Genomic DNA, 25820 nt, shown 5'->3' with positions numbered 1-25820 from the left:
AAAAGTTCGAATATAAGAATACTGAAGGCTGAAGATATAGCCCACTTGGTAGCATGTTTACTTAGCATGAACGAGACCCTAGCACCAGATAAACCAACTAGGTTTGGTAGCTTGAAATCCTAACACTTTGAGGCAGAGGCCAGAAGATCAGAGGTTCAAGGTCTGCCTCAGCTACATAGAGAATTCAAGGCCAGAAGAGACCTTGCTTCAAAGCAAAACAAAAAACTAAGTTCATGTAGCTCTTTATAGATTATAAAATGTCTTTGCCATTTAATCCTGTTTTATCTTCTTAGCAACCCTATGAAGTAATATTAGCGTAGAAAATATTGGGTTTTTTTTTTTTTTACTTGTTTTTGAGATGGCTCTTGCTATATTGTCCAGGCTTGCCTCCCATTTCTGGGCTTAAGTTATTCTCCTGCCTCAGCCTTCTGAGTAGCTAGGATTCTAGGCATGCACCAGTGTACCTGGCTCGTGTTATTTATACAGGTAGAGAAACTCAAGAGAACCCAAGATGATTTCTAAATCTAATAATTCACTAGAAAGACTCAAAAGACTCAGCAAATGCTCATTCTCACAGTTAAGATTTATTATGGAAAGGTACAAAGTAAAATCAGGAAAGAGAAAAAAGTCTGTACCCAAACACAAGCTTCCAAAAATCCTCTCCCGGTGGAGTCACACAGAATTTTTTTTACTCTTCCATTTATGTAATTATATGTGAAATAATCTTTATCAGGACTGAACCCCCTGACCCTTGGAATCCAGGGGTCAGTCATATAGGCTGTCTTTGTCTAGTATATACCATCATTCTATGCCTCCTGAAAGAAGACAGGTGTCCTAGTATACATTACAGTATTTCCATAGTTTAATCATAAGTGAGCCACTGTTACCAGACAAAGAATGGCCCTACTAAAATCAATTTCCAGGCACAAGCAAAGAGCCAATCTTGCAAGGAACCCTTTTTATCGATAGTGGTCTCAGAACTACTATCTTAACTCTCTACAGTATAGAAATTAGGGATAAAGGGGGGGGGTTCTCTGATATGCTTTGTGTTATAGTTAATATTCAGATCCAGGCCTTTGAATTTCAAGTCCAAATATATATGTATACATATATATACACATGTATACATATATATACATATATGTGTATATGTGTATGTTTACTACCACACAACTTTATTCTCCAACAAGTCAAAAAGAAATATTTTTAGTATACAATTGTAGTAAATTTTAAATTCATAAAGCCAGATGTGGAATCCCTGTAACCTTAGCCCTTGGGAAGCTAAGGCATGAGCATAGGAAAGACCCCAGCCTAGCCTATATATAATAAAACCCTGTTTGTTTTTTAAAAAAGGAAAGGAGAGAGGGGAGGGAAAAGAAAAGGAAGGAAGGGAGGGAGGAAGGAAGGAGGGAGGGAGGGAAGGAAGGAGGGAGGGAGGGGGAAAGAAGGAGGAAAGGAAGGAAGGAAAGAAAAATAAATTAATAAAAGTAATTCAAGGTCATATACAACTTTAATCTAAACACTCAGGAGACAAAAGCAGGCCTATCTTTGTGAGTTTGATACCAGTTTGCAAGTTCCAGGCCAGCCGGAACTATATAATGAGACCATGTGTCAATACAATATTATTATCATCATCATTATCATTAGTAATGGTTCTTAGAGACAGAATGTTGAAGCAATTATCTTCCTGTTCTATATAATCTTTTCTTTTTCTCTGACCTGTAATGTTTCTAGGATAATATTAAAAATCTAGAATTGGAAGTCCTCAGTCTACAGAAGGAAAAAGAAGAATTGGTTCTTGAACTTCAAACAGCAAAGAAGGATGTCAACCATGCCAAGTAAGACTAAAGTCAATAAACGCTAGCTATAAGACTCATTCACTGCCCCTAAACAATTTTAACATAGTAGGTAGGGAAAAGAAACCTAGAAACAAGAAAAATTAAATAATCGCGACATTACTTTTTAAAAAATTATGTTTAATTATGGTAGGGGGCAGTATGTGCACATGAGTGCAGGTATCCATGAAGGTCAGAAAATGGTACAAGATCCCCTGACAATGGAGGTCAGGTGGTTGTGAACCACCCGATGTAGATGCTGGAAACTGAATTTGGGTCATCTGCAAGAGCAGCATGTTCTCTTCACTCCTGTGGCATCTCCCCAGTCCCAGTAAAATAGCGTCTCAGGACAACAATAAAATAATGCTACAATATAGCAAACACTTTTAGCAGTCATTAAGAATGATGTTAAGGATAAGCAGAATTTATAGTTTACAGACAGGGGCTGTGATCAAGGAAGGATTTATAATTAGTTAAATGAAAGCTGGCATTTGGAAAATAGTGTCTAGACCTCGTAAACAATTTCTGTGCCCCTGCTTATTAAGATTATTAATGCTCACACTTATAATTAAAAATCAGTATAACCGCCCTTGATTAGGGCTATATCCCTTGAATATAAGACAGTCAGAAGCGCCCCTCCTTTAGACTTCTACCTTAGAAAGAGCCTAACTTGCTCTGAGGATCATTTTTGTTTTCTACTGAATCTAAACCTTTTGTTCTTTACAGTGGTGTTAAATGTTTGCTTTCTGTCTTCAACTAACATCATCAGAATTATTCCTTACAGCTAATGCAAAATGAATTCTTTTTGGCACTGAGTGATGGGAAAAGTATATTTGAAGCAGCTCGTTGTATGTATTCAAAAATGTTGCTTTAATATGAAGCTGTCATTAGTGAGATATTTTTGATTATGATTATTTTAAAGGTGACTGTATATCAAGGTTATAAACCTGGGAGTCCTGTTACATATTTTAGAATAAGCCATTTCATTCCTATCACACTTGCATTTAGGTTGAGTGAGCGCCGTCGCAAACGTCTTCAGGAGCTGGAGGGTCAAATTGCTGATTTGAAAAAGAAACTACAGGAACAGTCCAAACTTCTGAAGCTGAAGGAATCCACTGAGCATACTGTCTCCAAGCTGAACCAGGAAATACGGGTAATAAACCTTCATCCTTGATTTTACCACCTTGGAACTGCAAGCATAGGTGTTCCATTTAGAATCATGCAGAAGTGATTTCAGGCAAGAAGGTGGGAAGCAGGCAAATCATTTCAGGTGTAAAATTAGCCACAAGTGTAGTATTTGAGGACATTGTGCTAGTCACTGTGTAGAATCTAAATTATAAAACTTTACTTTGACCTTCCCTTTTCTTTGCATATAGAATTTTTATGTTAGACCAAAAGATTAAGATTTGTCAATATTCTGCGGCCATGTTCTGATCATCTTCCATGATCACATGGCACAGTTTTGTAAAGTAGTAACAAGATTTCAGGCATTTAGAGGATATTTTCAGTTATTGAATATTCAGCTTGGAACATCAGCAAAATGAATAGAGCTTGTTGGCACTGAAATCATTAGAATACTATAGCTGATAGTTGAATTTGTTCTTGATCTTAGAAAATATTTCCTTGGAGCCTCCTTTAATCCCAGCACTCAGGATTCAGAGGCAGGTAGATTTTTGTAGATTAAGGTCAACCTGATTTACATATTTATTTATTTATTTATTTATTTATTTGCATCCCAAACACTGCCCCATTCCCATCCCCCCTCAACCAAGTCCATCCCTCCTCCATGTCCCCCTTCATCCTCCCTCCCCTTCTCCTCTGATTGTGTGCTCCCATACCCCCCTACCCTGGCACATCAAGTCTCTGCCAGATTAGGCATATCCTCTCTTCCTGAGGCCAGGCAAGGCAGCCCTCTTGGGGAACTGAAGGCCAGTGAGAGTTGCATTGTGAAACACTGTCCCAAAAAATGTCTTCCTTCCTTTTCTAAGTGTCTGGAGTCTGGAGAGATGACTCAGGAAATCCAAACTCCATTCCCAACCTATCACTCCAGACCAGGGGATCGAACACCTCACTAACATTATAGACACACACACAATCAAAAATAAAAACAAATCATTAAAAAGAAACAAAATACTTCCTTGAGACTCAGCTCAACTAAAGTAAATGTGGGGCAGAATTTAGCTTTTGGAATAGTTCTTACTTTTCGAGTCTTTGTCTGTATAGTCTATACTTGGAAACCCTGTGTAAGGTTAGCAAGAGATAGCAAGCCTCAGGAGCAGTTGATGACTTCAGCTTGCCTCTGACTGTTCTCTCTCTATGGTTACTCTATCCATCTGTACATCAGCCCAGAATAAAGTGCATATGATTAATACACTAGTTTTGTTTGCTTTGGCTTAGTTTTGTTTTATTATTACAGACAATGAAAAACCAGCGAGTCCAGTTAATGCGTCAAATGAAAGAGGATGCTGAGAAGTTCAGGCAATGGAAGCAACAAAAAGACAAAGAAGTAATCCAGTTAAAAGAACGAGTAAGTTAATTAAAGCTCCTCAAAGGCCCAGGGAATGAGCCTTCTCTGAGCTAGGAATACTAAGATTCTTTGCACATATCTGATATCTCCAGAAGGGTGACAGTCAGGAATTGAAGAGCTTTCTATTGAGTGTCTACCATGTACAAGGTACTGTTGACTAGGTGCTATGGAAAGTTTTCTGAGTACTAAATGAGCTCTATCCTTGAATAATGTTTTATCTATATAGGAAGAAGGCACAGTGTAAGCATGTATTTCTTCAATATGTGGAATAAATAATTGAAGAATAATACAAAAAGAGGCCTTTGAGTGATTCCCCAGAGCCACATAAAGATGGAAGTATAGAACTGTCTCTACAGATTGTCCTCTGGCCTCCACACATCCCATAGTACATACCTCCACACAATAATAAATAAGATAAAATATTTTAAAAAACAACAACACATAAGAAAAATGCTCACTTTAGGAAAAAAAAGCAGTAAAGGAAAACCAGGACCAGAAAGTGTGAGACATAAAGCAGAAGCACATCAGTCACATTCAGTGTCGCTGCGGGACAGGACTGTTTCTACGCAGGGACACTTTCTGCTTACATCCAGTGATAGTATGCTAACAGCAGAAAGATCTTACAAGCAATTCAGCCACTTACAGATGCTTCTAACCCTAAATACATGAGGTATTTGTCAGGGGAAAAGTTCTAAAGAAACCAGTATCACCAGGGAATACATACTCCTGATGATTACTCGTGATAGGGAGCTCAAGGAATCAGAAAAAAAAAACTTGCTTTAGGAAAATCTTTTTTGAAAATAATATTTATTTTATTGGGCAGAGGGAGGAGGGCACCAATAACCTGAGAAGTTGGGTTTCTCCTTCTATTATGTGGATTTCAGGGGTTAAACTCAAGTCATCAGGTTTGGTGGCAAGCAACTTTTCCTACTGAGCCAGCAAGATTTTTAGCATAGCATTTTTCACAAGGATTTTCTAAGTGTCTATGTGTGGCTTTTTGTTGTTTGGGGTTTTGGCGGATGCGTTTGTGTGTTTCTTTGTTGTTTTTTGTTTGTTTGTTTGTTTGTTTGTTTGTTTTTAGTTTAAGCTTAACAATAAACAGTTCAAACCATAGCAAAATTATTTTATATGTATGATACTTGGGCAAAGTATGAGAAGAAAGAGTGGTATATATAACACTTATGACAGTTGAGCTATTTAGTGGGACACGTGTAGTACACATAGAAACCACAGTGCAATATCACATTCCTTTATCTTGTGTATGTGAAGGTCAGAGAACAAGTCGCAGTAGTCTGTCTTCTCTACATGTGGGTCCCAGGAATCAAACCCAGATATTTGAGCAGCAGGTGCCACCACTCTCTGAGCCATCCTACTGGGCTAACTAGTCCCTTTTAAAAATGGACCATCTGTTAAGCAGAGAGTTACCATGAAATTCAGTGTACATTCTCAGCACACACACTGACTTTAATCCTCCACACACATCACACAAAAAAGAATTGACAAAACCCAACATTGTTTGCTGATAAAAACGAACTTCAAAGATGATTTCCTGAATCTGACAAAGTTGTGTATGAAAAACCTACTGCCAACATTAGCTTATACTTAATAATAAAAAACAAAAACATCCCTTCTATCAGGAACAAGGTGCACCTAAATTCACACAACACATTAAACAAACAAACATATAACACAGAAAAATTTTTATTTCTGTATACATAAAAATAAGAATCAATCATCCAATTTGGAATACCATCAATATGAATACTTAGGACTAATTAGCAAAAGAACTTTCTAATTTTTACCGTGAAGACTATAAAACATTGAATTTAAAAACCAAATAAAAGAAAAGATAGTTCATATTCATGGGCAGAAAGATCTGATATTCTAAATATAGACTATCCCTCAGATATATTTGCAGATTCAACACAATTGTAGTCAAAATTTCAGTGATAAAATGCTTGCCTAGCACGTGTGAGGCCCCGGGGTCAGTTAGAAGCACTAGAGAAAAACAAAACCCATCTGACTTTTTCACAGAAATTTACAAGCTGAAATTCTAAAATTCAGATGGAAATGTAAGAACAGTCAGAAAGCCTTGCTCATGTTAAGTTCTACTACTTACCTACATCCTCACCCCTGATTTCACTTTTTTTTTAATTTAGTTTCTAATTTTTGAGATTTATTCTTTAGAAATTTTATATATTTAGGTCTTATTTACCTCTACCCACATTTCTTTACCTAATTCCTCCCAGACCCCCCCCATCCTATTCCATGTTTTCTTTTTAATATATTTCTTCTTTCTTTTCCAACTCCGCTCTCACTGAGTTGTACAGACTGGCCTGTAACTTGCTTTATCCCAGCCCCTGGTAGTTGTAGAATTACAGACGTGTTACATCAGACCTAGTGACCCAGTTGATTTTCAGCAATGGTGCCAAGACAATTCAATGAAGAAATAATAGTCCTTTCAATGGGGAGGTGCTCAGTGCCCAACCAGCCTGAGCTGTTCTATAAGCCATAGATCCCAGTGAGAGACCATGTCTCAAGGGCAAGAGATTGCTTCTGAGAAATAAGGCTTAAGGCTCACCTCCAGCTGCATATGCACACATATGTATGCTCACACAAGTTCATTCGCATATATGCAATATACACAAAGAATAGTCTTTCCATCATGCAATGCCAAGTCAACCAAATAATCATGTACTAAAGTTGGGATGTGCCTCATACCATATATAAAATTAAATCAAACCATATAAAAATCTCTTTGTAACCCAATGAGATAGCTCAAGCATCTCACCAGTGAGAGATACTTGCCACCAAGCCTGAGTTCATTCGCTGGGAACCACATAGGAGGAGAGAACTGATTCCCACAAGTTCTCCAATGACATCCACACTATGCGAATGTGGGCGCGCACACACACACATGCATGCACACATATACAAAGTAAATAATAAAATCTCTTAGAAGAAAGCATAAGTGTTATTAGTCTCTGTGAGTTTTGATTAAGTAAAAGTTTTTTTTCTTAATTTTTAAAGGAATGCCTAAAGCACAGTCAAAGAACAATTATATTAGACAAACATAAAAGCCTTTACACTATAAACAATACCAGCTTGAACATAGTCAGTACACAAACTGGTAGAAAGTATTCATAAGTCATAAAAATGACAAGGATCTTATAACCACAATATATAAAGATATCTTACCTCTCAATAAACATAGCCTAGTTGTAAGATGAACAAAGGAGTTCACAAAAGGTACTCAGTGTCATTTACCACCAGGAAAATGCAAATGGAAACCACAGTGACATACCATTTCACACCCACAAAGATAATTTTTGTGAAAAGAAAAGGTTTAGCAAGAATCCAGAATTAGAAACATATGCATTTGCTGGTTTCGATGGCAAAATGGTATAGCTGCTGTGACAAACAGTTGACAGGTAGGATTAATAATCTAGAGGTACTGTAATCCAGTGGTCCTACTCCTACTTCTGTTTACTGAGAAGGTCTAAAGGCATGCCCGTGTAAAACTTGTATGTGTATGTGCATAGAGCGTAAGTGATATTAGCCAAAACTGTGGGGGCAAACTTGAGTGTATCAGTGAGTAAATGGATAAATAAAAATATGCATAGAGTACAATATTACCATCATGAAAAGAAATTTAGTACTGACATATGCTGCCACATGAATGAACCTTGAAAACGTTGTGCTAAGTGAAAGAAGCCATTAACAAATAATGACATATTAGTATATTATAGGGAATGCCCAGAATTGGCAAATTTATAGGCAGAAAATAGTAGTTACAATGACAGGGTTGTGGTGTGATGGGTAAAGGACATGAGATTTCTTTCTATGGTAATGAAAATGTGGCAACACTTGGATTGTGCTGTTGGTTTTTACATCAACTCTATGAATATGCCAAAAGCCATGAATCATTCATTAGGTGATTAAGTGGTATCATGCATTACTTATCTCAGTAAAAGCACTAAACAGAAGAAGGCTTATCTGTAAATTACTAAGTTAATACTTTATAATAGTGGATATGCTGAATTGCCAAGAATCTTCATTTTTGTTATAAATAAATATAAATAAAGAGAATCCCTTTATTTCACACAGAATGAAAGATCAATGAAATTTTTAGGACTGAAAAGGGATGAGGATGCTGCAGAAGGGTATCGGGAATGCTAATGATACTGAAAGTTGTCAAAAATAAGGACAATAAAATAAAAAGGACACTGGGTTAAATGGGGAAAAGTTTTCAGGACAGCAGTGGGAAGTAATTCCAAGTAAAATGTAAGGACAACTAGAAGCACCAACATCTCTTCCAAGAAGCTTTGCTCAACTAGTTTAGTCTCCTAGCGGTTTAATTCCCTTCGCCTCACACTAACACGTGTCCTGTTAAAATAGGATTAGCCACAATTTTGCAATTACATTGTACTCTGTTCTAATTACATGTTGTTTATATTTGTTTGCAGTTTCTGTCTTTGAGAATACTAACCAGGTCATCTTCACATCTACATCCCAGAACCTAGAGCCATACCTATTATATAAACATCACATTAGTTGTATAAAATGAATAGCCCTCTTCTTCTTTTCCCTGCTACTCAGAATTTAACTTAAGACTTCACGCTTGGTGGACAAGCATTCTGCCACTAAGCTACAATCCCCACTGGTGAAATTAATAGCTCTTTTTTTAAATCAATTCTTTTAATTTGTTGTGGATACAGGATCATTCCAAAACTTCATTCCAATTTTAAGCAGTTACATGTCATAATTTTCAGGATCAAATAATTTCAAAAGGTGAACTTAAAACCAATACGCTTTGTGCCCAAATTTGCTTGCTACTGAGAGTCAGCATATTCAACTCATTTTTTATTGAAAAAAATTTCATGCAATAATCACCAACTCCATGCCCCCCCTCTCTGAAACAAATAGGCAAAAAAAAATCAAACCAGAATGATTTTTTAAGTACAAGAAATATGTACAAAGAAATACACATACACACAAACTCTTAAAAAGAAAAATTTGAAACTATTATACATATATATATATATATATATATATATATATATATATATACCGTAAGAAAATAATATGAGACAAGTCTCCAAAAATACCATTGAGTGCAACTGTGTTGGCCATCTCCTCAGAGTTCTTGTATGTACACTAGCAAAGATACGACTAAAATGGCTGACCATGTCATCCAGTTGGGTAAGCAGCAAGTAGAACCAGAAAGCTTAATGGATTAAGAAGATAGGGAAGGGGCCAAGAAATCAAAGCCTGTGGTTGTTTGAAGCAGGTGATATCCCTTGGTCTTGATTTTGCATCTCTGAGCAAAGAGGATTTATATTCAGAGTATGTATGCTAGATTTGTTCAGAAATGAGAAGCTCCTTCCACTGGAGCTATCCTAATTTTATTGGTGTCTGGCTTTGTAGTATCTTTCTCCTTTGTTCCCAGCCACTGAGTTTTATGACCAATCAACTCATACACAGTTCTAGCTCTGTCAGTAACAACTTATGTGGAGAAGGCTGTTCATTGGATGGCTAATCTTTGGTTCCTTTCAGATCTCACATTCTACGGTAATATTTATAATTGACTTAAGTCCAAGAAACAAATAATTTGGCCACAGAACAATAAGCTAGGGAAGACAAGGATCGTTATGTATATACAAACCTAGTTTCTAGAACGTCCAGTTCCTTGTTCTGATTAAAGAAGATAAAGGCAACTCATAGAATTGTACTAAGCCTTAAATATAAAGGAGATCTGGGAAGGCTTCTTGGTTTTAGGATTTATTTTAGTTACATGAACATCAGTTACAATCTGAATTTTTTTGTTATCAGGATCGTAAAAGGCAATACGAGCTGCTCAAACTTGAAAGAAACTTCCAGAAACAGTCTAATGTGCTCAGACGTAAAACTGAGGAGGTAGGTAAGAAAAGCCAGTCTGCTGGGCCACAAGCATCGTCATCTTCATACTTAAACATGCTCACAAAGTGTGTTTGGAAACAAAGGACATTAATATTGGTACCAAAATTTATGAATCGTTTTCCTTGATTGGTTTTGTTAGTGGGTTTGTTCTTGGTTACTGTTTTATTTTGAGACCAGAACTTATGTAGTCCAGGTTGTCATTGAACTCATTATGTAGCTACGGTTGGCCTTGAACACCTAGTCCTCCTATCTCCTAAGTGCTGGGATTATGAGCATGCAACACCATACAAGCTGAGTAAGTCCAAAATCTTGATCTCTTTTTATCTTGAGTGGCCTGTGAGCAAATAAAACCTGGGATGAAAACTGTATCATTCAAATATGAATTTTTCTTTCTAGTATGGCTTTTTCTAACAAAAATAAAACAGACTACTAGCAATACATGATATTCCCCGACAGTTTTAGCCTGCGGGATTTCCTTTAAATCTACCTATCCTCTTGCGCATTCTGAAGCAGTAGCTATTCATTCATTATCATGTCCATGGTAACTTGAAACCCAATTCCTTTAGGAATTGAGCCCTAGACTTTGTTTGCTGAGATGCTGCAAATTAAAATGTTTTCCAGCATAGCCACTTGCCTTTTGTATTTAGGCAGCAGCTGCCAATAAACGTCTTAAGGATGCTCTCCAAAAGCAAAAGGAGGTTGCAGAAAAACGGAAAGAGACTCAGAGCCGTGGGATGGAAGGCACTGCTGCTCGGATGAAGGTATGGACGCCTTGAACTGCCATTTTTCTTACATGCACTGGGGACAGGAAATAAGTTTCTTCTCATTTAAAAGTAATACGGAATTGGAAGGGCTGCATGAAATCCTTATTTTCCAAAAGAGATATCTTTAAACTGTTGTCAAAGAACAAGCTGTCTGTGGATCCTGTTCCCCTAACTGGGCCTCTTTGTCTGGCCTCAGTGGGAGAGGATGTGCCTAGTTTTGTAGTGACTTGAGGTGCCAGGGTGTTTTGGTATCCAGGGGAGACCTCCCTCTTCTCAAAGCTGAAGGAGAGGGGTGACAGGAGAGGAGGCCATGTGGGGGAGAGACTGGGAAGAGAGAGGGGCTAAGTTCAGGATGTAAAGTGAATGAATGAATAATAAATGAATGAATGAATGGAAAAATAATGATTAAAAAAATCTAGGGTCAAAAAGAGTAGAGAATTATTTCTATCCTGCCTATCATAGCTCAGTTACTATTTTATACTGGTATAATTGGCATACAGTGAATGGTTTGTATTTAAAGTACACAGTTTGATGAAATGTTAGGTCACACCATACTGTGGACTGGGGTCTTGGACTGAATAAAAAGGTGAGAGTAAGCTGAGTGTGAATTCCTCTCTACTTTCTGACATTCAGCACAGTGTGACCGCCTAACTCCTACTCTTACCTTGGGGAGCTGTGTGCCATCAAACTGAAAAACAATGAACTGTTCCTTATGTTCCTTGCTTTTGTCAGGGGTTAGTTTAGTCAAAGCAATGAGCATAGTAACCAGCGCACATAGAATCATCAGATGTGCTTTCTGGCCTAGTATGGTAGCATACCTGTGACCCTCACAGCATTTGTGAAGCTGAGCAGAAAAATCCTGAGTTCAAGGCAGGTCTGAGCTCCATGGAGAGTTTGAATCCAGTAGTTCATATACATATATGCAGGCAGAACACTTACACACATTAAGTGAATCTAAAATGTTTTTTTAATTTTTAAATAAAAAAACAAATATAACCAGGTGATGGTGGTGGTGGCTCATACCTCTAATCCTAGCACTGGAGAGGCAGAGGCAGGCAGTTATCTGTGAGTTTGAGGCCAGACTAGTCTACAGAGTGAGTTCTAGGACAGCCAAGAATATGCACAGAGAAACCGTGTCTTGAAAAAACAAAAAAGAGAAAGTTTTTTTTTTCTGTCACTATTAATTTATTTTTAATTTTTATAATTTTAATAAAATGGAATCACATGGTTGTCTTATTCAGCATAGTTATTTTTACATTTGTCCATATGATTACATACATAAATTATTTTTATTACTCAGACATCCCATTTGTTGTATTGATATGCCTTAACTTATCTGATCACCTGTTGGTGGTCATTTGCGTTCTTTCCAGTCTAGGTTATTAGAGATATTGTGCTGAATAGTCACATACCTAATTTTTGTGGGAACCTTATGTCTTATTTTACTTGGTGTTTGTTTTTTGTTTCTTTGGCTTTTTGTTTGTTTGTTTTGAGACAGGGTCTCTCTGTATAGTTCTGACTATCCTAGAACTATATAGATCAGGCTGGCCTCAAACTCACATAGATCCACCTGTGTCTGCCTCCTGAGAGCTGGGATGCCTTTAATCCCATGTCTTTAGTGCACCACCATACTCAGCCTGCATGTGTGTATGTTTGTGTATGTGTGTGTTTCACTGTGTGAAGTATCCAAATATTTTCTCTTCTTTTGATTGGCTTCTACTTTTCTATAACTTGGAAATATATCCAACAGATAACCCCATATTTTACAATTAATTTTTTTCCTTAGGCTGTGATTTTGTTTGTTTTTTCATTTTTAAATAGAATCTTTTGAATACCAAAGCTAGCTACTTACTTTTCTTTGTTGAGACATGCCTTATTGTATTCCTGGCTGGTCTCAAATTCACTGTGTAGTTGTGGATGACCTTCTTGCCTCTACCTCCAAAGTGCTAGGGTTTCTCTTCAGATTGTGTAAATCTTTCACGCTCAAGTTCCAGGATTACAGGCATGCACCACCATACCCAACAGAGGGCTTTAATTGATATCATTCAGTGTATTGATGCTTGGTTTTCATAATTCATAGTCTTCGTGTTTTATTTGACATCTTTAGTAAACTCACAATTGCTAAGATTCCTTCCTTGAATTTTCTTCTTGGAATGTGTATTTTAATCATGATACCTCTGTCAGAATTATGTCTGCATATCTATTTGTACACTCTATTACATGTATCTACTTTTATGCTGCTACTAAAATGTCTTAAAGGCTATCCCTTAATTTCCAAAACGTCAGGCTGTGTACGTCCTCCCAAGTCTTTTATTCTTTATTCTTTTTTCTTTTAGAGAAACAGACAGGTTCTCTGCATTTCTATCTGAAGTTTGAAATTGGCTTATATATTTCTGGCAAGTCTACTACGAGTTTGATTAGCATTACATAGAATTTATAGCTAAGATATGAAAATATTAAGGGCTTTATCACAAATGGAGGGGACTGGAGGGGTGCCTCAGTGTTTAAAAGCACTGATTATTCTTCCAAGGGACCCAGATTCAGGCCCCAGCACCCACATCTATAACTCTAATCCCAGGAGCTCAGACGTCCTCTTCTTGCCCCAGTCAGTACCAGGAAAACATGTGGTACATAGGCATGCATTCAGGCAACACACACACACACACACACACACACACACACACATATATATACTTTTTATCAAAAATTGATTTTTTTTTCTCAGGAGTTTTTCCTTTATTAAAATAACCTTACGGTTTGCATGTTTTAGCCTACTAGGATGGCAAATGACATTGTTTTTTTTCACCCAGTTTATTTTATTAAGGCATAACTGACATGAAGTAAAATGTATGTTTGATTGGACAGTTCAGTAAGTGCTGAGGATTAAACCCAAGGCCTTGTGCATGCCAGGCAGCTACCCCCACTGATGAGTACCTCCTGTACACTGATCTGCCGTGTGGTCATCTCTCCTTTGCATTAGTCTTATAGTTATTAACATGAAATATGACTTCTTTTAATGTGATGCATTTTGAGAGTCATCTGTGTTGTTTGTATCAATAGTTTGCATTATTTGTATATTTATTTCACTGAGTTGTATTCCATTCTATGGATTTACTATGCTTTGTTAATCCAGCCAGTTCTTAAGTGCTTTTGACTAATTTCCTTACCTTTTTCTTTAGACAAAGGCTGGTCTGCACTGGTTCTCTGCGCCCAGGCAGACTAGTCTCTAACTTACAGCAGCCCTCCTGCTTCAGCCTTCACAGTGTTGGAGGAGTCAGGAACTACCACACCCAACTCATAATTTTGAATTATATTAGTTTTTTCCACAGAAGCAGAGGCAATATATATGAAACATTTATGAAGATAAATGACTCACATGATTATGGAGGTCAAAAGGCCCATAGTGGTTCATCTGCAGGCTGGAGATCCAGGACACCAGTATCACAGTTCAGTCTAAATCTGATAGTTTCAAAACCAGGAAACTGATTGTGTAACTGTCGGTCACAGGCAAAGGCTTGAGAATCTGGGGATGTTGATATAAGTCCTGGAGTCCAAAGACCAAAGTGCTTGAAGCTCTCATGTCCCAGCTTCAGGAAAGACAGGAATCCTTCTCCCTCTGTCAAGTTTGTTCTAGCTGGGACTTCAGCCTGGTCAGGGTGGTAGCCATCCACACTGATGGTAAATCTTCCCAACTCAGTCCACCTACTCACACCTAGTCTTCCTTGAAAACACCTTGACAGATATACCCTGGGGGAAAAAGCTTTACCTGTTCTTTAGGTATCCCTCAATCCAATCAAGTCAACACCTAAATTCAGCCATTACATGAATTAAGTTACTATTTAAAAGTTCATAGGCAGGTTTCTGCATAAGTATAGTCATTTCACTTTGGCACGCACCTAGAAAATGGATTACACAATAAGTTCAGAGAGAAAACCTACTGAGATTCTGAGCCATAAAATAAGTTTCAGTGTGCTCTGAACAGCTTAAGACAATTCAAGTCAGTATGATTTTTGACCATGATGGAATTAAAGCACAAATGGACAACAAAAAAGATATTTCAAAAATAAGGCATGGTGACACAGATTTGTGCTTTGTTGTTTGTTTGTTTGTTTTCCTTTTCCATTTTTTGATATTGGGAGTTAAATTTATAACATTTTGAATGTGAGCACCTACTCTTACCACTAAGCTATATCCAGCCTTCAAGGTTATTGTTTCTAAAAGTCAGTTAAGATAATTACATTTTTTTAAAAGTCCTTCCATCCACTTTATTTATTTATACTTTATTTTTATTTCATAATATTTAATGTGTGTGCATGTGGCTGTTTGCGGATGAGTGCAGATGTTTGAGGGAGTCCAGAGGCGTTAGATCCCCAGGAGCTCAAGTTACAGGTACTTATGAGCCACCTGGCATAAGTATTTGGGAACCAAACTTGGATCCTCTGAAAGACTAGTATGTGCCCTTAACTGCAGAGCCATCGCTCCAGTCCCTCTCCCACCATCTACTTTAAACACATCATGACTAGTGAATGGCAAAAAAACAAATATTATAGGGAACAATAGATAGTAGTATGATAGCTAGAGGAAGGTTCACTATAGAAAGCCCCTATGACAGGGAAGACTGTTGATAACGGTTCATAGAGAGGGAATGGTTTTAGTAACATAGATACACATAAAAACCTCACCTCTGCTTTCATAGGCTCTGGTCCAAATGAAATTAAGTTCAAGTGGGTCTAGCCCATGTACTCCTCATCCCCAACTCACACATCACTGATTTCTCTTGTAGAGTTGGCTTGGAAATGAAATCGAGGTTATGGTCAGCACTGAGGAAGCCAAACGGCATCTGAATGACCTTCTTGAAGAAAGAAAGATCCTTGCTCAGAATGTGGCACAACTCAAAGAAAAAAGGGAATCTGGAGAGAATCCACCTCTTAAACTCCGGGTAAGTGTCATGGAAAATGCTATCAATAACCACATGGAATTTCCAGCAGATCTTCACTGCATTTGACGACGCTTTCCTTTTAAATCCTTCCTTCTTGCACGCTATCTTTGCAGAGACGCACATTCTCACGAGATGAAGTACATGGTCAAGATTCAGGAGCAGAAGATTCTAATGGAAAGCAGATTCAAAGCCTAGAGACTGAATTGGAGCTCAGGTAATGAGGCTATATCTGAAACATGAAATGTTCTGCCTGGAATCCAAATAGGCACCATCAATCCAGTCATTCAAGAGTTTCCTTCCTTTTCAAAAGATTTTTTATGGGAAAAAAAAAACCCAAAGAACATACCAGTGTTTTGAACCTGTGTGTTCAAAGTTATGTTGTGCTATACAGATTAGATCCATTGTGCCAGGCTGCCGCTATGATGCTGGATGAGGTAAGTGCCATTCTTCCCACCTTACAAATGTAAAATGAAGTTGGGGATCTTAAGAAACTTTTTAACAAACAGACCAACAATACACATTGCAGCAAAGACAGCTTCACTTCAACAAATAGTATAGTTCAAACTGCTTAGCTACATGTAGAAGAATGAAACTAGGTCCTTCTCTCTTGTTGTACACAAACAGCTCCAAATAGCTAAGAGCTCTGATACCATAATTCAATAGAGGAGAAAAGAATGAACACATTTCAACTTATAGGCACAGGAAAGGGTGTTCTGAATAGGACTCTAGAAGCACCTGCTTTTGACAAATGGGACCTCGTGAAATAAAAAATAAAAGCTTTTGTATGTTAAAGGACATCATCATTCCAGTGAAGAGGCAGCCTATAGAATAGGAAAAAATCTTTACCAGCTACACATCTGACAGAAGGTTAAAAACTAGAATATATGAGGAACTAAAAAAGAAAAAATTGAGCCAGGCATGGTGACACACATCTTTAATCCCAGCACTCAGGAGGCAGAGGCAAGTGGATCAGAGTTGAAGGCCAGCCTGATCTACAGAGCAAATTCCAGGACAGCCAGGGCTACACAGAGAAACCTTGTCTTGAAAAATTAAAAATAATAAAATAAAAAATAACAAACTGTTTGGGTCCAGGAGTTGCCCCACAAACCATACAAACACCAATCTCAATCAGACAGGGATGGTTTATTGAACACACACCCAAAGACTGATCAACCAGGGCAACAGCTCAGGCTCAAGAGCTGAAAGCTGCACCCTGGACATTTCTCAGAGCCAGCTAAAGGCTAAAACCTCAATGATCCCATATGCAGGTGCTAGAAGTGCTGCTGGTAGCTGGCCTTGACTCAAGCCATTTTAGACGTAACAGTTCATACTGACCTTTAATTGGATGGGTCCTACCTAAAGCTTGTGGTTGCGAAATTTCTTAAGAATAACAAACCTCATAACATACAGAACATAACAGGGTATGTGGTCACCATGACCCTGCTCTGAGTCAAGTTATTTTTCTGCATCAATGACTGGCAGGTATATTACAGCAACAAGATGAAACAGCTAGCTGGTATGGAACAAAATGGCTACAGCTATGCTAGGTGGGCAGGTCTCAACACAAATACAATACAGTATACACATACCTGGCTTTAAGCAAAATAATTGAGAAAGCAATGAGATAAAGAACTAACAGAAATTTCACACACCATGATTTGCTCACCTCTATACCTATGTATGCACAAAGAAATAAATAAAAGGTAGAAATGTTTTTCTAAGTTTCAATATATATGTTCCATTTATTTCAACCAATATTTAATAAAATTAAAGCCATTAGAATATTTCCTTGGGGTTCCTTTCACTACAGGATTAGAAGTACCACATAAAATTCAAATCAGGTGGCTTATTTTGTAACTGATCATTCCATCCATAAAATTCATTTCCTTTTCTACTCAGAGCTCCTCCCTTTCTCCTTGCCGCTGAGGCTGATCACAGTAAATCTCACTCTTCTCTCCCTTGAAGGAGTGCTCAGATTGCGGACCTACAGCAGAAGCTCCTGGAAGCTGAAAGTGAAGAGCGGCCGAAACAACGCTGGGAGAACATTGCCACGATTCTCGAAGCCAAATGCGCCATCAAGTATTTGGTTGGAGAGGTAAAACCATTCTTCTTAGCAACAGCTCTAGGGGAGCTAGCTGGGGAAGTTGAAGTGTAAGGTGCTGGGGACACTTTCTTACTGCCTATAGCTGCTTTCCATGGTAGAAACCCCAGTGATACCAACACTAAAGCCTTTAATGAGTAAACAATGGTTAGAAGTAAATCCAAGCCAATTACTTACAAAGATAATCAGAAATTGATACTCATCATGTCTGACATACAGCAAGTATACATTTACATGAGCTATTGTTACTAGAAAAAATCCCATAAGAAGTTACTGGTTAAGCATAAAGTATTGTACTACTTTGAAAATCATGTATGAAATGTGTATTTTAAAACTTAAGACACCATCTCAAGGAGAAAACTTAATAATTTTTGATATATATAGTTTCATTTTAAGGAAAATTGATTTTTTTAGTTTTTGTTTGTTTCTATTTTATTTTATTTTATTTTTGGTTTTTATTGAGACAGGGTGTCTCTGTGTAGCCTTCGCTGTCCTAGAACTCACTCTGTAGACCAGGCTGGGCTCAAAGTCCCAGAGATTTGACTGCCTCTGCCTCCAGAGTGCTAAGATTAAAAGCATATGCCACCACACCCAGCTTTCTTCACTGATCTTAAATGTATGAGTTCATCATAAACTGTCAGAAGATGAATTGAAGTTATCACTCAAGCAATATAGTTCCTGAATCCACTAGTTTCTGTACTGCCGTGCTTTATACATTTTTGTCTTGGGCTAGCAGATTTATTCTGCTAAGGAATCCTGACTAGTCTTAGGAATACTACTCATTATCTGGGCTAGTAGTAAAAATAAAAGTAGGCCAGTACAGGATACCAGTTTTGCCTAATGAGGTATATCTAGAAAGATCTACAATTTCAGCAATCCTGTCTACGAGTTCTAACATGTAAACAGAGATTCAGAAACAGAACTGGCTAATAAGCTGTGGCCTGTGAATTCCTCTTTAATATTTAAGATCTACTTAAAGTTTCAGAATTTTGGAATTGTCAGATACTGTCCGTGTTAGGTTTATTCTTGCCTTGAAACAGAACAACAGATAAATGATCCAGTTGTGGCTTCTACCCTGTCTTTGCATAAATATGTCCTAGGAATAAAGCAGTCCTTTTAGGGTGCTGGAGAGATGGTTCAGCGAACCCATGTTTGATTCCTAGCACCCATGTAGTGGCTCACAACCATTTATAACTTTAGTTCTAGGTGATCTGACATCCCTCTTTAGGCCTCTGCAGGTACCAGACATATCATATACAGATATACATCAAAAGTAAAAAACTGTAAAGCCAGTAGTATTATTCTAGTTTACTATTAGAATCCATGTGGAATGGGGAGAAATGAGAATGGATTTAGACTTTCTTGGAAACACTTTTCTCAAATTGTTTCAAGAAAGCTGCCCAAAGAATGGGAGAACATAGATCATTCTGCAAATAAGATGACTTTCTCTTATCTTTTCAGCTGGTCTCCTCCAAAATACAGGTGAGCAAACTTGAAAGCAGCCTGAATCAGAGCAAGGCCAGCTATATTGAAGTGCAGAACATTCTGTTTGAGGATAAAAATCGTTTTGCTAAGAGAGAGACAGAGTTAAAAGAAAGGCTGGTCAAAGAGGAGCAACAGCACCAGGAAAAGGTATGTGAGCAAGAAAAGAAGTTACGGTGAGGTGTGGGCCGCCACTGCCTTTGGTTGTTTAGTTTTTAAAAGTGGTACAATCTGCCTGACATGGTGGCTGATGCCTATAATCCTTGCACTCTGGGAAGCTAAGGCAGAAGAATCATCTCAAGTTCAGAGCCAGTCTGGACTATATTGAGACTCTGTCACTATTTGAAAAATAAATAAAGAGGCACTAGTATCCCATGAAGCTTCCTTCAAAAGTTTATGTGGTCTTTTCCACATTTTGCAAGTAACCTGAAACAGAAGTGACTTGTCTAAGTGGCTTTTAACCACTGGCTCAAACTCTAAGGTTAACATGCCAAGAAACACCTTTCCTAGGTTTACTACTTTGGACCATGAAAAGAAAAAATATTTTTTATCTTTAACTCACAAAACAGTTACATGGAGCTAGAGAGCATCCCTTACTTCTCCCTTACTTCTGTGATATCCCCCAGTGTGCTGTGTCTTTCTTTCTTTAGGTGTTGTTACTTCTCAGCCAGTTGCAGCAACACCAAGTGACAGAGAAACAGCTGGAGAAGTCAGAGAGTGAAAAGCAACAGCAGCTGCTGAGCACAGTGAAAAGTCAGGTATGCAGAACATGATGGAGATCCTGACCCATTTGGGCCATGGCACTTGCAGCAGAAAGTAATTAACCACTGACAAACCAGAGCCTTTCCTCCTTTGAGGCCCTGTTGGATCCGCTTAGGGAAAAATCAGTCCAGCTCCAATAAGAATAACCTAATTTTCAGGACTAAACCAGAAGCCTCAGTGTCAGACTTAGGCCTCCTGGTTCTTTTGCCTTAACCCTAAGCTTTAGAGTTGAAGCAGCACACTCATGTAGTGTTTACTTAAAATCTTGATGGCAGCGGGCTGAAGCAGGCTTTGTGATGAGGATGTCTTAGTGTTCTTGTGGAGGACTTGTGTTCTCAGCACATGTCTTGTTAGCTCACAACTGCATGTAACTCCAGCTCCAGAAGGAATCCAGGAGGAGGTACCAGGCCATCAGCCTCTCCAGGCATCTGCACTCAAAGGCACATACACATAATGTAAAAAGATAAAAATAAATCGAAAAATTCCTAAGGGCATTCAGATGTATCTCTCTGAGCTTGTTCTAAGCCAAGGCCTGACATGTTAGTAAAATATCCAGGATGTAAGATTCTTTCAAAGACTGGGAACACCACACCCTTTAGAAACATGTTGGAGCACTACTTTAGTCCGACACAGTCAGTCTCCAGGGTTCCCTTAGCTCTTCCCACCTTAAGAAATAACCAGACTAGTTAAAGTTACATACATGAATCCTGTTGCCTTAACTGCAAGCACATTTAATTAGGCTTCTTAGACTAGGGTGAAGACTAGTCTGTGGGAGAAGGGTATGCAGAGTTCAGGGAACAGATAATGTTGTGTGGTTTTCTGAACCAGCCTGCTCATGTACATAGGCGCTATGCACATAAGAGGTGAGAATGGGAAAGGGTAAGAAAGTTTGCTTCCTTCAAGTGTATTCAGGGCTGTTAGGGAATACTGAAATATAGAGGCATTCAAAGAACCTAGGAACAAGGAGTGAGGCCATTTTCTGTGTGCCTGTGCCTGGTGTGTAAAAAAAAAAAAAAAAGCCATCATCTACCAACCACTTGAAAGCAGTGTTTTAATCTGAGTTGTTTAGTAACTCTTATGTGGATCCAAAATAACCCCACCTATAACTAGGAAATTTGGAAATAGGAGGAAGAGCCTAGGAAGATGGGAGAAGTATGTGAGCAAAATCAGGAGCTTCTCCAAGAAAACAGTGCCATCAAGCAGGTAAGATGACTTTCCACCCACTTGATAAGCCTCAGGAGACTCCCACTGAGGGGTCCCCCTTGGAAGCAACCCTCAGTTTTGATGACTATATTTACCTGGTTTTGTGTGGTCTCCATTGAGTTTTGGTGGGATCCAGTCACATACATTTCAAACTGTTAGAAACATAAGTTTTTCCAGGCATGTTGGTACATACTTGTAATCCCAGCACTTGGGAGGCAGAAACAGGCTGATCTTAATGAGTTTGAAGCCAGTTTGGTCTACATAGTAAACTCTAAGCCAGCCAAGGATACATACTAAGACTCTCTCTCATAAAAACCCACAAAGAAACAAACAAAAATAAAGTATACCCTCACCCTGAAGCTAGTAGTGATCTGAGAAAGTGAGAGCCGACCAACTACTCTCCTGTCATGTGCCTCACTTGTATAACAATACAAGAAAGTTAGCTGAGGTCTGAAATCTTTAGGTTAGCCACGAATACTCCCCAAATCTGCCCTAACAGTATATACTTTGTCTCTCCTATTCAAACAGAAACTGACCCTCCTCCAAGTAGCCAGCAATCAGAAACCCCATATTACAAGAAATAGCCTCCAGTCTCCAGATTCATCCTTTGAATATATTCCACCTAAGGTAAAATGCTCAGTCATCTTATGATACCTTTGCATAGCCCAGGCTTGAACGAGTGTATTGAACCTGTCTTTATCAGAGGCTATGAGTATAGAGTTCCCCCAAAAATGGAGTACAATTCTAAGGAAATCAGGCATCCAGCTTCCTCAGAAGGCCAGTTGGGGTCGATTATGCACAGTTATTATGTAACACAGCTGAGAAGGAGCAGAAGAGCTATGTTCAGCTGTCCATCCAGAGATACTTATTAAACCATGACTCCTCTCTTCCTCCTTCAGACTGATTAGCCTCCAGTTTCTAGTTCATCAAAGTCTATGCAAGGCTAAAGCAGAATTTTTGTGATTGGCAAAACCAAGTGGAATATATTTAAGAAGTCTGAAATCTCTGTAAATAACTGCTGGCAATAGTTACTGAGAAGATGGCATATCATATGTATTTTAAAACTTTATTAACTACCTCGATTTTTTTTTGTAGCCCAAACCTTGCCGTATTAAAGAAAAATACCCAGAGCAAAGCTTCAGCATCGAGGATCTGCAGTATTATTCAGACCCTTCTGTGACTGAACAGGACAATGAGGACGATGAGGACTATGCTGATGAGGAGTGGATCCCAACAAAACTAGTCAAGGTGTCCAAGAAGAGCATCCAAGGGGTATGAGCCAACTCTCTAGCATCCCTTGTTAGGCTAATTCTCAGTGGGCTAGCTTCTGAGTCTCAAATTGGTGCCTGCTCTGCATCCTAACTCCTTGGAGTTCCCTCAGAGGCATTGACTCCACTGACAGAAACTTGTTGGACTAGTTCTGTGTGGACTACATATGAGGCCGCAGCATACTGAGCATACACCTGAGCATTCAAGTTGGCTGGCTCTCTTTGATTTTTCAGGATCATGGTGATCTGAGCAGCTAGCATTCTATGCCATTTCACTCAGACTGGTCCCCAACTGATCATCCCAGCCCATATTGTATAGCATTTTTATAGCTGAACCAACAACCATTATCGCATATCATCTTTTAATAATCATCAAAATCCACAGAGGTATTTATTATTTGCCTCTTACAGATAGACTTTAGACCCACAAGAGAGAAGTGAATTTGCCCATGGTCACCACAACAAATTATGTTAGTGTTTTTCTTTTTCTCACAACACTAAAGAACAAAGGGGATTATAGAAAAAGATAATTAAGAACAAAAATGCTAAGGCTAATTAGGAATAATCTGACTTTGGGGGATTGCTGTTTTATTTGATTTGATTTGATATAGAGATGGTGCCTCATATAATCCCAGAGTAGGCTTGAAATCACTTGAAGCCTAGGATGATGTGAGCTTCTAATCTTGCTACCTGCACCTCCTGAGTGCCGAAATTACAAGTGGGCTTACAATGCTATGCCCAGTTCAAACCCATTCTGACTTCAAGGTGCACTTTATTTACTTCCACAAGTAAATATGCTATTCCTTAATACTTGCTAAATACAACTGTTTTATACCAAAACATTAATTTCTAAAATATCATGGTTCATCACCACTAGTCCACCTGTAACCACATTCTTAGAGAATGGCTCCTAACTTAACTTTCCAGCTTCCTAGAAGCAGGCTTGATTGGACCAGTTTTGTAAAACCAAATGCTAAAGTGAAGCAAACCACAAGGAGAATGTGAAGCAAGCCATATCAAGAATGCGTTAATGGGGAAATTCAGCAGAGGAATAGAAAGAAACATATCTAGAACTTCAGTACATTCATCTCAGGAAGAAGAATTGGGAAGATTTGGGTTTTTTAGGGCCAAACAGAAGAGGTCAGATGAAGAAGATGACAGTGAGGAATGTGACTGCTGCTGTGGGCTAAGGTAGAAAGGGCACAATAGTTTATTGCAGAGACTCAAACCAGAGACTTGGGACACTCAGACAAAATGAAGCAGGGCATGGCTGTCTTTTTTGTATCTTTGGATTGTATTTCTGTATGAGTGTTTGGCCTGATGTCTATGTGTGTACCACATGCATGCCTGCTGCCTGTAAAGGTCAGAAGAGAGTGGCAGATCCCCAGAGCTGGAGTTAGAGATAGTTGGGAGCTGGGAATCAAATCTAGGTCCTCTGCAAAGGCAACAAGTTCTTTTAGCGACAAAGCCATCTCCCAAAGCCCCTTTGTTTATTTCCTCAACAAACATTTATACTGTTGAAGTAGTGGTGTGAGCTCAATGTAGATTAAATGACCAACTAAGTTAAAGAGGCATTGTTCAGAAGCATACACATGATCAAAAGGATGGAGGACCTAACACCTTTGGGAAGGAGTTTGCAGGTGTGAAGCAGTTATGGGTACACTTGTTCTTGGGGAAGCTTAATTGATCGACACTGTTGCTCCAACTTAAAAGGAAAATACTGAAGTGTAGCAAATATTGTAACCAAATGCTATCTAATATGAATGATATTCTGTTTCTAAAACACTGCAAAATGATGCTTTTTAGTTTGATAAGTGAGTAATGTGTGAACTTTAAAGAGATTAAGTTGACTCTCCTATTTAATAACCTCACAATATGCAAATGCTCTGTCCACTCTCGATCAGACTGCTTGGAAGACATTAGTTATACATGAAGACCATCTTTATTGTTGTTTCACCATCTTGTACTTACTAAAAAGGATACTGTAGGATACTGCACCAAAAGTTGGCTTTCACGGAATTAATGGCTTCCTCACTGAGGAGACGCTAAATGATAGGTCACATGTTATAGTAGACAGAGTCACATGTTATAGTAGACAGAGTAGCAACTCAGAAGCTGAACAGGCATGGGTTCTATCTAGTCTGGAACTTACCAATAGTTCATTGAGTAGCCTTGAACAAGGCACTTACTCGGCCTGAGCCTGCATTCTCTTATGTATACAATAAAGAGGTGAAACCAGCATAGATTACTTCCAGTGCTGTCTTGAGTCTAAGGACTAGTCAATATTTTAACAATAGTACCTGTATATGATGTTATACTGTAGATGAGAGGTTAAAAGGATATATATATATATATATATATATATATATATATATATATATGGATGGAATCTCCTCATGAAGAATAAAGAATAAGGTAATTATTTATATTTTATTAAGGCAGTGGAAGCATCTAAGTATTTTTCACTTATTATCTGGGGGTGGGGCAAATCTTTATTAGTTTTCCTATTTTCTGAGATAAGAACTTACACTACTAGTTTGACCTTGAACTTCCTATGTGGCTCAAGCTGGCCTCCTGCCTGGGCCTCCCAGTACAGGTGTGTGTTGCCACATGTGCCCAAAGGAAACATATATTCCTGTCTCTGGTTTGCTGATAAAGAGAAGAGCTGAACTTGAAAGTGACTTTTCCATGGTCATGCCAAGTGTTAAATTTAGGAATAAACACTTCTAAGTCCTATCCTGATATTTTTTTTTTTTTGAGTTTAAAATTTGATCCGATCTTATTCTTCTGAGACATATTGAACATTCTGCTAGAATTACCAACTGTAAAATGGTATCCTCAACCCTAGTTTTTCTCAAGAGAAGTATTTAAAATAGAACCTGGAACTCTACCTCTAGATGTTCTGACTGAATTGACCTAAGGTAGGACTTGGCATTTTAGAACACTTCCTCAAGATTCCTTTCCTTTCCTTTCTTCTCCTCTCCTCTCCCCTCCTCTCCTCTCCTCTCCCCTCCCCTCCT

At 38.4% G+C, this 25820-nt stretch overlaps 2 protein-coding genes across 2 annotated transcripts in view; one reads left to right on the top strand and one right to left on the bottom strand.

Moving 5' to 3' along the window:
• The window catches only part of Pdzd11 (PDZ domain containing 11), an 82862-nt gene extending 68278 nt beyond the window's left edge, over positions 1 to 14584 (bottom strand). Inside the window, exon 1 of the mRNA XM_028769995.1 lies at positions 14422 to 14584. Within this exon, the coding sequence (XP_028625828.1) occupies positions 14422 to 14447 (26 nt within the window). The 5' untranslated portion in view covers positions 14448 to 14584. The remainder of the gene's footprint in view (positions 1 to 14421) is intronic.
• Kif4a (kinesin family member 4A) overlaps positions 1 to 25820 on the top strand; it is a 96983-nt gene that overhangs the window by 65047 nt on the left and 6116 nt on the right. The window contains exons 15-27 of the mRNA XM_028769999.1: positions 1735 to 1838; positions 2844 to 2988; positions 4252 to 4362; positions 10195 to 10278; positions 10929 to 11042; positions 15829 to 15984; positions 16098 to 16198; positions 17950 to 18079; positions 19547 to 19717; positions 20218 to 20325; positions 21455 to 21532; positions 22061 to 22159; positions 22628 to 22804. Coding sequence (XP_028625832.1) covers positions 1735 to 1838; positions 2844 to 2988; positions 4252 to 4362; positions 10195 to 10278; positions 10929 to 11042; positions 15829 to 15984; positions 16098 to 16198; positions 17950 to 18079; positions 19547 to 19717; positions 20218 to 20325; positions 21455 to 21532; positions 22061 to 22159; positions 22628 to 22804 — 1578 coding nt within the window. The remainder of the gene's footprint in view (positions 1 to 1734; positions 1839 to 2843; positions 2989 to 4251; positions 4363 to 10194; positions 10279 to 10928; positions 11043 to 15828; positions 15985 to 16097; positions 16199 to 17949; positions 18080 to 19546; positions 19718 to 20217; positions 20326 to 21454; positions 21533 to 22060; positions 22160 to 22627; positions 22805 to 25820) is intronic.

Source organism: Grammomys surdaster, unplaced genomic scaffold (genome assembly GCF_004785775.1).
Source record: "Grammomys surdaster isolate TR1022 unplaced genomic scaffold, NIH_TR_1.0 197, whole genome shotgun sequence".
NCBI classification, from domain to species: domain Eukaryota; kingdom Metazoa; phylum Chordata; class Mammalia; order Rodentia; family Muridae; genus Grammomys; species Grammomys surdaster.
Note: the sequence above shows the minus strand (reverse complement) of the source record. Positions and strands in the feature narration are given on the sequence as shown.